This window comes from Gobio gobio, assembly GCF_949357685.1.
Source record: "Gobio gobio genome assembly, chromosome: 24".
NCBI lineage: Eukaryota > Metazoa > Chordata > Actinopteri > Cypriniformes > Gobionidae > Gobio > Gobio gobio.
In genome coordinates, this window is record NC_137120.1 from 22,150,352 (window position 1) to 22,162,739 (window position 12,388).

The following is a 12,388-nucleotide window of genomic DNA, read 5'->3' on the forward strand; positions in this document are numbered from 1 at the left end:
TTACACAGAAGGCCAGGGAGAGCCGCCCAACATTTAGACGGGACAGAGAAACACAATGAACAGATTCAGACAGAGGTCACGCTTTTAACAACAGTTGACATGGACTGGTTGGTTAAAAATGTCTCATCAACTGTTGGGTGGTCAACAAAAGATGCCTGGTCAGGGCTGCATTGTGTTTGTACCATTAGCGCATTGATTGGTTTTCAGAAAAGCAAGAAGTGCTAGCTGACAGAAGATATACACACACATTCTTGGGGTTTATACATATAACCAATTGAGGCACCAACTGTAACACAAAAATAAATTGTAACAAAAAAGCAGAAAATAAATACCATGCCCTCACAAAATTATGTTAAACAAACAGATTTGTTTATGCTGTTGATCTAAATGTAAAGTGCACCCTATGCTCGCAGTTCCCAGAGAGCACTATGCCATCAAGCATGCAGACCACGTGTTTGCAAGTAGTATTGCGTTATTACAGGGACCAACACATTTTATGGTCCATCAGTCATAAGGAAAGCGTAGAATAAGATTTGAGCAGTGCTTGGGGCAAAGTCACGTCTTTTGCACTGACTGAGTACATTGGCTGGGGAGTGTTGATGTGGCGCTATCTGATATACCAGGGACGATCCGCTGAGCACCAGAGGACAAATTTGTTTGCATACATTTGCAACACATTTTGAAGGATGCCATGCAATTTGAAGGAAGCGCTTCTCACCTTTACTATGCCCCTTGAGTCCTTCACTTTGATGGGCACCCGCATTTGGAACACCCTGCCCACCACCGCCGAGGAGTCTGGGAAGCCGTTGGGCTGCGACACGGACACAACTGCTGCTTCTGCCTCGCGTAGGTCCGACAGCACCACAGAGTGCATAGACGCCTCCAGCTGCCTTACATCACCTAGAACTTCCAAGGGGTTCTGATCCCAGGAAGCCCGCACTTCCGTTACTGTCAGCACCATTGCAATAAGCAGCACCAGAAGAGTCCTGTCCCTCTGCCCCAGCATGGGGCGTCCCCCATCCCGGAACTCTTTCAGTTTATTGCGCATGCCTGCTTTTATTTTCTCTCGCACAAAAGAGGACGTCCAGTTGAGGGGGCAGCATGCACCCCACAGAGTCCGAAAGAACTGATCCTCTTTTCAAAAGCTCAATCCTCTCCTTTTGTTCTCGATTACGCCTCTTTTCCCTCCTTTTGTGAAAGTGCCCTCAGTAGTCTTGAAATCCCATAGTCAAGGGGCTGCCTCTAAGACCTGTGTTAAGAAATAGAAAGAGAGGAATTCATTAACAAGCATTTCAATAGAAAAAGAGAACACTGACATGTCTGACCAATGCATCTTAAGAGTTATATATCATGTTGGTGTTGCAAACAGCCTGAAATGGGTTACTGGTATAAGCTAGAGATGTGCAAAACTACACATTTGTTAGGGTTGACCTGACCACCTACATTTCAGGAGTACCTGACCCTCAGTTTCTGAGGGGCCGTTTATGTAAGACACATTCTTGCGTTTGAAAATAGCTAGATGCAGCAGACTAAAACAGAAGTCAGAGGACTTGCGACGCATTATTAAAGCAATTTTTGTTTTATTTTTGAGGCAAAACAAACTTGTTGACCTTACTACTCCACTAGGTGATTGTTAAATGACAAGTCGATTAGTCAATTAGATCACGACCAATTTAAAATACAGACCAAGGTATCTAATAAGTAACGTATCATGGCGGTGCCGTAAATCACTTTAGGTTAATGGTATAAGCCAGATCTTCGGTCTCTGCCAATGCTGATGTTTCGCACTGCTTGCTTACCCACACATACACAGGTGGATCAAGACTAATCTGATTACCATTCACAGCTTTCTCTCCCTTTTCTCCTCTCACACTGTGCTTTTCATTCCCGTTCTGCCTCATTCATCACCAAACATGCCCATGAAAAAACACCCTGCACTGGCAGAGTAACCTGCTCCATGAGTGTCGAAAGAAATGGTCGGAGACAGGGGGTCAGTCCATAGCGACCGACCGGTTCAAACGCTTCAGAGGAATGCACACAATCTGAATTGTCTCATGGGGGGGGGGGGAGCTCTACACTCTAGAGGTTTGTTATTCATGCAGGTCTTTCATTCAGAGAGGAAGAAGAAAAAGCCTGCGGTGAAAAGAGGGATGGGTTTAGTGCAGGGTGGGCTGGAGATTTTATGCATTTGAAGAGGGAGCAGCTCCATACAATGCAGCTGATTTCCCCCGAGAACTGCTCTCAAGTCCTCGTGTCCAACCTATGAACGAGGGAAGCGGATATGAGAGGGGTGGGGCGGTCTCTCACGCTCCCTGTGTTCGGTGGGGGTTCGAGAGGAGGTTCTTCAGAAGACTCCGGAACAACAACACTGTAGGCCTAACTTGCTATCATTCTGAATGCCAGCAGGAAAGATAAAGTCCAAATAAATCAACAATCATTTTCAAAGTCAGGTTTGTTTTGCGGTCTCAGCCAGATGCCAACAAAACACTGTCTTTGAATGTTTAAAAAGGCATCAACTGAAAATCAAAGACACATGGTTGACAGAAAAACATGGATACTACAGAGAGGAATAACATTGTGATGTGGAGATAGAACATAAGGTGTGTTTTCAGGTTATGAGCAGGAATTTCAGAATGTTTAACAAAACATTTCATATTTACTCCACAATGTGCAGGCCAAGGATCAATTCCTGACAAACTGCTGGGATGCTTTCTCCATAGATTTTCAATTAAAAATAAGTTCAAATCAGATCCATTGAGTTCGTTAAGCTATTCATTTCAAGTCACCACAGATTTAATCATTGGGATTTAGTGTCCGACTCTAATCTGTGCTTGCTCTCAGGTTGAGAGTCATTTGGAAAGAGTCCCTGACTTGTTAGTTTCCAATAGGAACTTTCATTATGCCAGTGGATAATCTATAATGACCGCTGATGTACCTCACTACACAAACCACAGGCTCTATCACACACACACACACACACAAAAAAATAAAATACAAATAAAATAAAATATTCACTCTTTAAACATTCCATAAATCGCAGACGGATTATCATGCTTGTTTGTAAAACCTGCCAAACATGTCTCAAATGCAGCCAATTGTCCCATTTTAAAATTAGGTCAATCTTATTTGACATGAACTGTTGACTAAGTACGAGAAACTGAAAAAAAGTAGGGATGCACGATATATCGGCAACATATCGTTATCGGCCGATAAATGATTATTTTTGATGTTATCGTTATCGGTCCAATAAGAAAATTTGACCGATATAGTCAAGCCGATAGATAATGTATTATTTCCTTCAGCTGAGACGGACGCGCTGTCCACCATGATGGGTTTGAATTGCTCTAAATATGTTTGGAATCACTTCGAAAAGGAAAATACAGTTATGTGCAACATGTGCAGCGCAAGTCTTCTATAATCTACATAAAATGATAATGATAATAGAATAGGCTGTAAAAGAGCGTTGTGTTTCAGCGCGTTTGTTGAGGGAAGAGCGCGCCCACGGAGTTACACCTTCATGACGAGCACAGTCAAGTTCGCTTGTGCATTCACAGCCTTTTGTGCCATTGTAAGTTGTAATATTATATTTATTATTATTCTGTGTATGTAATATCATATAGGCCTAGGATGCGTTTGGTTGAGTTAATAAACGATGCAGTAAAGCACTTCATTGTACCGGTCTTTAGCTTCAGCGCGCGCCCACGGAGTTACACCTTCATGACGAGCACAGTCAAGTTCGCTTGTGCATTCACAGCCTTTTGTGCCATTGTAAGTTGTAATATTATATTTATTATTTTGTGTATATAATCCCATATAGGATGCGTTTGGTTGAGTTAATTAACCATGCAGTAAAGCACTTCATTGTACCGGCGCGCGCATTTCAAACAGAAATGCACAGCATTAATAACTACTGGGACTGTCCTAAACATAACACTGCAATGAGAATATTTCTGTTATAAAACGTAGTGAATTCTCTGGGTTTAGTTGTTTTTCAGCGCGCGGTTGTGGGAAGCGTCAACAACGCATTCTGACCAGCACAGTCAAGTTCGCTTGTGCATTCGCGTCATTTTAAGCATATGTAAGTCGTAATATTACGTTTTTGTAGTATAAACATCTGATTAAAGTCATATAGGATGTGTTTGGTTAAGTCAATAACCCGCAGTGCTTCACTGTACCGGTGATCATCTTCAGTTTCAGCACGCTCTCAAACAGGGGAAGAGCATCCACAGGAGTTAGAACCCTTCACCTATGCGTGATTTTGTGCTAATATAAGTTGTAATATTATATTTATTTTGTATAAATATCTGATTGTTCTCATATATGATGCGTTTAGTTGTTAATTAAACTTCTAAGCGCTTCAGTTTATGGTTGTTCGTTCATTCTCTCCAGCTTCAGCGCGCTCTCAAACAGCAACATTATTCCTAATAGACTAGACTAATATTACAGATGTTTACTATTACTGTAATATTAAACATATATTTTTTTTCAAAAACACAGAAGCATTATTTTTTATAATTAGCACTTTTATTGTTCTCGTATCATTTCCATCAACAATATGGTTGGATTAAAACCATTTCTTTATCGTCTGTGCGGAGGTTATTTCATGCACTTGCATTCTGATTCTTTATTATGCAGCCTAAGTAATGCTGTTCAATTACTTGTTTGCATTATTTAGGTATATTATTTTTATTTTTTAGACAATATAATTTTTGGTAACATTTTACAAATAAGGTCTCATTTTATTAATGCATTAACTATCATGAACAAACAGAGAGCAATAACCTTTGTTTCTTTTAGTAATAAAATGTTTGTGTTTTGTAACAGTCCATTCACAGTTCATACCTAATGTTAAAAGACACAACTTTGGGTCTGAATATGTTGAGATTAACATGAACTAAAATTAATAAATCCTGTTGAAGTATTGTTCATTCATTGTTGGTTAACTAATACTAACAAAAATTAAACCTTATTGTAAAGTGTTAAAAAAAAAATTTTGGCCATAGGAGTGTAAAATTAATTTGAAAAGGTAAGGAATCTCACACTGGTTCAAATAGGCTACTGTAGTGTATAGGTTTGATTTATGAAGTGTTTGGGACATGGCTTTTAATGGTGAGCCTTTTGTTTTTGTAATCAGGCTCTCAGAGTTTATTAAAATTTGTATTTAGATTTATCGGCCAATATATCGGTTATCGGCTTTCAAATATTAAGAATTATCGGTTATCGGTATCGGCCAAAATGTTCATATCGGTGCATCCCTAAAAAAAAGGTTGTTGTTTTTTAAGGCTCGGGTTAGAAATCTGCAGAATGCCTGAAGTCTTATCGCACATCATTTATCCTGACAGGTATGGCTGGAGGTACAGTCAGTCGCATGACCCTCTTCAGCTTTCCGCACTTTTCCACTACAGTCCCACCATTGAGCGTTCACAAAGAGCCAGATGAAATTGGCAGGTACATGAAAGAACTTAAACCTTGTCTCCGGTTACGGATAAAGACGCCCTTTCAGCTCTCAGGAATGGCGGGCTGATCTCAAAAAGGTGGAAAAAGGGGCCTATCACAGCATTCCTCCCTTGATCAAGAAGCTGCACTGGTCACAGGAACCCTGCCGCCAGACTCAACGGCAATAGACTCAGACCCTTTCAGCAGTCAAAGTGACCCGAGAAGTCTTTGAAATGGACCATTCTGCTCTAAAAGACAAAATGGAAATCATTTCATGCGTGGGAAAAAAAATGAGAATCCTGAAGGCCAGTCCCTACACGCCAGCAAAAATACAGAAGGCCATTGTGTTGGAGGCCTGAAACAGTCCACTGGACGCTCCGGGAGATTAGGATTTGACAGGGATGTATATAGGTTGGGGGAGAGGGCAAGCAGTAATAGGTTTGCAGACAACAGTTCAGTTGGCAAAGGGGGGAGAGCGCCCTTTGCCCTGGTACCATGGTGACACCCCTTGTCCATAACCCCCCAGGGACCCATGCTATTGGACAAGCTTATAAAAAGGCATTGAGTCACGCATTCCAGTTCGAGCAAGACACCGATGTTTACTTGTAGCCAAAGTGCCAACAGCACACTTTTAACGGTCTTCTTTTTTTTTAAAATTATCTAATTTAAGTGTCTTTTTTAGACCACCTTAATTTAGTAAAAAAAAAAAAAAAAAAAAAACTACTCAAACAAACTCCTAGTTGATTCGAGAAAAATTGTGCACTCATCTGTGACTGGATGGACTAGTCCCGTACACCTTATTTTTTCAAACCTCAGAACAAATACAGAATTCACTGTTGATGCCATAAAAACACATTTACCAATGCTCACAGCTCTCAACTAAAATATAAATGCACCGCAAGAGATCTGAAGAATACGATATAAATAAACATTAGCAACTGAAAACCCAGTAACCTGAAGTACAGGGTAATGTCAGGTTTATTTTTCAGGATTTTAAAACTAGAGCCTGGCAAAATACAAAATTCAAGCAATATTCGACAATTAAAATGCTGCAAGCTGAGAACTGAGAATATGACCACAGGCAAGGTGATCTCAAACAGGAGAAAAAAGCAGGGAGAGTAAACTGCCTTGGAGTAAACTGCCTTGACTTTATGTTGTCAGTTTCTTGTATGTGCGCAAACACAAATAGATAGTAATACAGAATTGTAGAAAGGACCCGAGCAGAACTTGAGAAAGGTGTGCACAAGCCACCCTCTTGATTTTTAAATTACAAATTACATTAGAAGCCATCGGCAACAGCTCACTTAGGTCAATTCATACTGCATGTCTGTATATTCCTCACTGGTGTTGGCAAGCCATTTGACACCGTGACTTTAAATAGCTACCAACCGAAAGTACTGCCAAAACAGTAAAATCCTGCAATGCTCTCACTGTTATAGTATTAGTTCGGAGAGTCCCTCAGCAGAACCCTGAAGTCTTTCCCATTATAGTGAGGTATGCACCCTCAGCAGGGTCAGAGGTTATAACCACACTCCTCATTTGGCGATTGAGTAACGGAGAGCGGGCCTCTCCCTGAAGAGACAGACTGCGGTGATTAATGACTCCGATACGGTGCCATCAATAGCACGCTGTACGCGTGAGCAGTCAGCCTGGATGTCCGCAGCCCCTGGAAAACCTCCAGGAGCCAATCAGAATGCTCGCTTTTGCCTAAGCCCTGGTCAGCTCAAAGCTGACCTTCTCCACTTCACACTGCACTCCTTCCCCACCCTGCTCTGACATAGCTGAGCCTTCTATTAATGGCAACTGCAGGGCATGAAGAAAAGAAGATAGAGGCTGGCTACAGAAGTCATTCACGACTGGAAAACCAAGCCGGCCCTGGCAACAGGATAAAAGTCACCAATGCAGCCCAGACTTTGGCCAGTTTACATGAGCAAAGACAGTGAATGATATAAAAAGAAATAACTCATCCCCTCATTTTACGCTGACTGAAACAATTAAAGTTTGTCTATTTAAAAATGACGGTTCTCACACCTTTAAATCAGTAATTTATGACTTCTACAATTGCTCATTAGCAGATATTAGATATTAGCAGAAAACATTTTATATGGATCTGCAATTATAAAGAATGATTTCAGAGTAAATTTGAAGAGTAATTTTGAGGATACTATTTAATATTTTAGAACGGAGAATAACTAGGGTTGCGTCCGAAACCTGGAAAATGCTGCCTTCGGAGGACACATTTCAAGGTAGGAAGGTAGGAAGGCATCAAGGCATGTCCAAATCTAATGTTAGCTTTACTTCCTGTCTCCTGAGATGCCTTCATCTGATCGATTTTTGAAAGCAGCATATATACTAGTGCTGGGCAGTATGACCAAAAATTTTTATCACGGTATTTTTCTAAATTATATCGGTTTCACGGTATATGACGGTATTTTTTTTCCCCCATGCATGACAGGGTGTTAATCACATTTTCTACTGATTGAGAGAGTAAATACTGCAGTAGATTGACTAGAATGCGATTTTACTGTCATGGTGAGTGAATATTGTAGGAAAACTCCACACTAGAGTTAATACAGGTTTACAAAGCCCCACAAAATAATGCTGTGCTAATCAACATCCAATAAAACACAGACCTGCAAACACGCTCAGAGTTGAGGGCACCTTAAGCGTTTTAAAAATCTAACCCTATATAACAACAAACTGCCAAAACGAGGAGAAACGCGGATATTTGCAATACATTTAAGAGCACTCTCTAAACGAATGACATAAATCAGTTAAACACAGAAAGAATAAAGCAGTAACTTTTTTGCCCATTCTTCTTTGAATTGTCAGTTTATTTATTAACTTACATCATTGTCTTTTGTGTAGCAGAATAATCCATCGTGTCAGCGCGTTCGTGATCAGACATACGGTTGTATCGGTGTAATCAGTGCATACCTTTCATTTTAAAAAGACGTGATGAAATATGTGCGCATATTTGCTTCTGGTTCATGTCTAGAGCACTAGAGTATATGAAATATGTCCATAAAAAATGTAAACGCGCTCGCTCCGGTCTATATGAGTGCTATATGATCCATGTGGTAAGCATTGTTAAACCAATCACGGCGCTCCGTGCAGAAACTGCCCTCTCTGGCGTGTGCAGTTTGAATTCTCCACTGTAATCAAGGGCTGAATCCGAGATCGCCCCCTATAACCTCAAATAAAGCACTATTTGGAGGGGAAGCACTTTGTAGTGGTGTCCAAAACCTTAGTGGACGTTATTGAGTGCACTCATTCAATCCCACATCGCACCGCAATAACGAGTGTACAGCCGATGTACACACAACGCTGTCCGACTTCACTCACTCGTTTTCATTCACTCCGTCAAATAAAGTGATAACGTAGGGAATAGTGAAAGAGTATAGGATTCAGCCATAGGCTGTCGATGCAATCTCAGCTGTGCTCTGACTGCTCTTACTATAGTGCATCAATGAAATGGGTCCCCTCTCAAACAATGACGCGCTGCGCCGCGTTCCGAACGTTGTTTAAGCGACATATACCGGCATTGCGGTATCATCAAAATTCATATCATAAAAAAAATAAATACCGGTATTCGGTATGAACCGGTATACCGCCCAGCACTAATATATACTATGTTGCCTTTGATATCCCACAATCCTGTGCTTTCCATTCTGTGTCAGGTCAGCTGGGAAAAAAAAGATGGCGTCCGAAGGTTGCGTTTGCTGGTCAGTTTGTGTGTAAATGTACGTTTTTTTACCAACATTTTACACTTTTGATTTCATTTCTAGTGAGAAATTACTACTGTAGTAATTACATTTTTGTTTAGTTCTCACCAAAGCTCTCTCTATTTTGCTGTAGATCATTAAACGGTTACACTGCCTAAGAAGTCTGTCCGAAATTAGTTTTGTGAGGTGCCTTCATGCACAAACTCTGCTTTACAAGCCATTGTCTGATAAGGCAGCGAGGCCACGAGTCAGCTGCCTAGGTTTACGGATGCAGCCAAGATAAAAATAAGCTATTAGCACTTCAGAATTTTTTTTATAAATATTTTATTGCATGATTTGATCAATTTCCATTATTCATATCTTGACCTAAAAAAAACCCCACAATTTCAAAATTACATGAAAGGTTGATCCCTTGACAGTAGGAAAATTATTAGAAGGAAAGGAACACTGGGCAACTACTAGTTGCATGCTGGCATATTTAATTTTTCTTCTATGTTCTTGTGACTCACCATCCCCTGAAATCAAAATCAATGAATTTGCAGTGTTCTCTAATGCAGAGTAAATGCTAGTGTGAAGGCATGCCAAGAACAGCGGCCATGTTATGTCCCTTAACAATTCAATTCATGAGATGCATGAGTGAGTCTGGGTGAGCCTTTGTGGTCCACAACAGGAAAAAGCAGTATGGGGTAAATCCATATTAAAATAACAGAGTGAAACAAAACATATTAAAAGCCATCGGCAGGCCGACTACAGCTGGGGGTGGACCATCACACCCAGGGTCCTTTTTAAGGAAAGTGCCCTCACAAAAACACAGGTTCAAACATGCTTGTAGAGCAAACATGAACCGGACGACCTGTCAGCATCCCGATACTTGAGAAAAGGGTGTGGAAGACTTATTGACCCCACATGCATGCCTACAACAATGGGAGTCTTAGTGCCTCCGGCTTATTACAGTGACTATATCTCGAGTTTCAACACCCACCTGGAGGCCACTGCAAAATATGTTTTTAAAAACCAGGCTCTTAAATGGATTATGTCGCAATTATGTACACCCCCACATTCTCTTATCGTGTTAATAAACAATGAACGCGTTAGAAGCTGTGAAAACAAAGCTATCGTATAATAGCGGCATGCAGGAATGACATAACTTGATTCTTCTGCTCGCATCTTGCATGGAAAGCAGTGTTTGATGCCTCTGTGCTTAAGATGTGAAAAAAGCCAGGGTAGCGGTGCTATTCACCTCTCTAATGCGTTTTTAATTTGATGACGAGCTAAAATGAATCGTGAGAAACAATTTAGGGAATTGCGCCGCTTTCCCAAACGAGAAGGAACGCATGTTCACTTTGATTAAAACTCGGTAAAGTCAGTCGTCAGCTATTTCTCTCAGATGGCAGTACGGCTTGTGAAGAGACTGACTGTGCTTCATTTTAAAGCTGCCTCCTTTGCCTGTAATTATCTGAAAGCAACAAAACAATTACGAGATTACGAAAAAAGGTCATACTTGTTAAATCCTCAGAATTTGTAGGTAACAAGATAAGGTCTTTTCAGGATAAAGCACTACTTACAAAAATTGTTTCAACTCCTAAAGACACTAAAGAGTTAAAATACTGTACTTCAAGATGCCTTCATCCAGGCAACAGTGTATTCTCAGAAGTTCAATAGCGAGTTGTCTGATTGATTCAATTAAAAGGTCCTGTTCTTCGTGATCCCATTTTTCAAACTTTGGTTATTGTGTAATGTTGCTGTTAGAGCATAAATAATACCTGTAAAATTATAAAGCTCAAAGTTAAATGCCAAGCGAGATATTTTATTTAACAGAAGTTCCCTTTCAAAACCTACAGCAAATGGCCGGTTTGGACTACATCCCTGTACTCCCTGCTTTAATGACGTCAATAGAACGGTTTGTTGACTAACCTCCGCTCACAAGAATACGCAAAAAAAGGGGGCGTGGACTTGTTGCTCTCCCACGTGGAGAAGAGGAAGTGTTGCGTTCGTAGAGTGTGTTTGTCGCCATGTAGTCGAGACGCTGTTATTTTCATCCCGGAGTCAAATCACCTTTGTTTGGCCTTCCCAGGCACGCTGTACTTTGAGCGCATGCATCTCCCCGTTATGGTAAGAGGCGTGACCTTTCCGGGCAACGTGCGCTAAGCTGCTGTCGAATCACAACACGGGAACCGCTGGCACAATAAGAACTCGTTACGTATTTCTGAAGGAGGGACTTCATAGAATAAGGAAATCAAGCTGTTTTTAGGACAGTGAAAACAGCGGTATACAGATAAGTAAATTGTGTGAAAAATACTGTTTTTACACGCGAAACATGAACACATGTTCTATTGCACACTGTAAACACAATCAAAGCTTCAAAAACACAGGAAAAACGGGACCTTTAATGAAATGATTGTCCTCGGGTGATCTAGACAGTCTTTTTGGAGATCTTGACATACTGGGACAAGAATGCAACCTGAAGTCTGAAGTCTCAGAATTTTGAAAAAAAAAAAAAAATCACATTTGGTTCATTAAATGGAAGAAGAAAAAAAAGAAAAAAAAATTCACATAGGGCAAGAGGGTCCACTGTAGGGAGACCTTTATAATCATGTCTGATGAGATTTGCTCAACTTTGATCACCTAAAACAACCATCTTAAAGGGATAGTTCAACCAAAAAAAATCAAATTAGCCCATGATTTACTCACCCTCAAGTCATCCTAGGTGTATATGACATTCTTCTTTCAGACGAATATTAAGTTATATTAAAAAAGTCCTTGCTCTTCCAAGCTTTTATAATGACAGTGACTGTTGCTCTGTTTTTGAAGTCCATAAAAAAAAAAATGCATCTGTCCGTCAAATAACGTGGTCCACAAGGCTCTGGGGGGTATAATGTAAAGTTCCAGCCAATCGCCTTCCGTGGAAAAGTGTTGAAAGTGCCTTCTCGCAATTCAAGAGCGTCTATGTGAAGTCTGATGAGCCTTTTGAACGGCAAAGCACTTTTTCCATAAATTGAATACGGAAGGCGATTCGCCGAAACTTTACTTCATAAAGTTTTAAATATGGATATTTTTCTTACACAAACACATCGATTGGCTTCAGAAGAGGACTTTATTAACCTCCCGGATCCATGTGGAGCACGTTATTTGACGGACAGATGCATTTTTTATGGACTTCAAAAACAGAGCAACAATTACTGCTATTATAAAGCTTGGATTAGCCAGGACTTTTGTAATGTTACTCC

The 12,388-nt window shown here is 40.5% G+C and overlaps 1 protein-coding gene across 2 annotated transcripts in view; it reads right to left on the reverse strand.

The window, feature by feature from the left end:
* Positions 1-12,388, reverse strand: part of dag1 (dystroglycan 1) — a 44,202-nt gene that overhangs the window by 9,262 nt on the left and 22,552 nt on the right. For both annotated transcript variants that reach the window (XM_079807894.1, XM_079807893.1), the window contains exon 2: positions 719-1,249. In XM_079807894.1, the coding sequence (XP_079664020.1) occupies positions 719-1,048 (330 nt within the window). In that variant the 5' untranslated portion in view covers positions 1,049-1,249. The remainder of the gene's footprint in view (positions 1-718; positions 1,250-12,388) is intronic.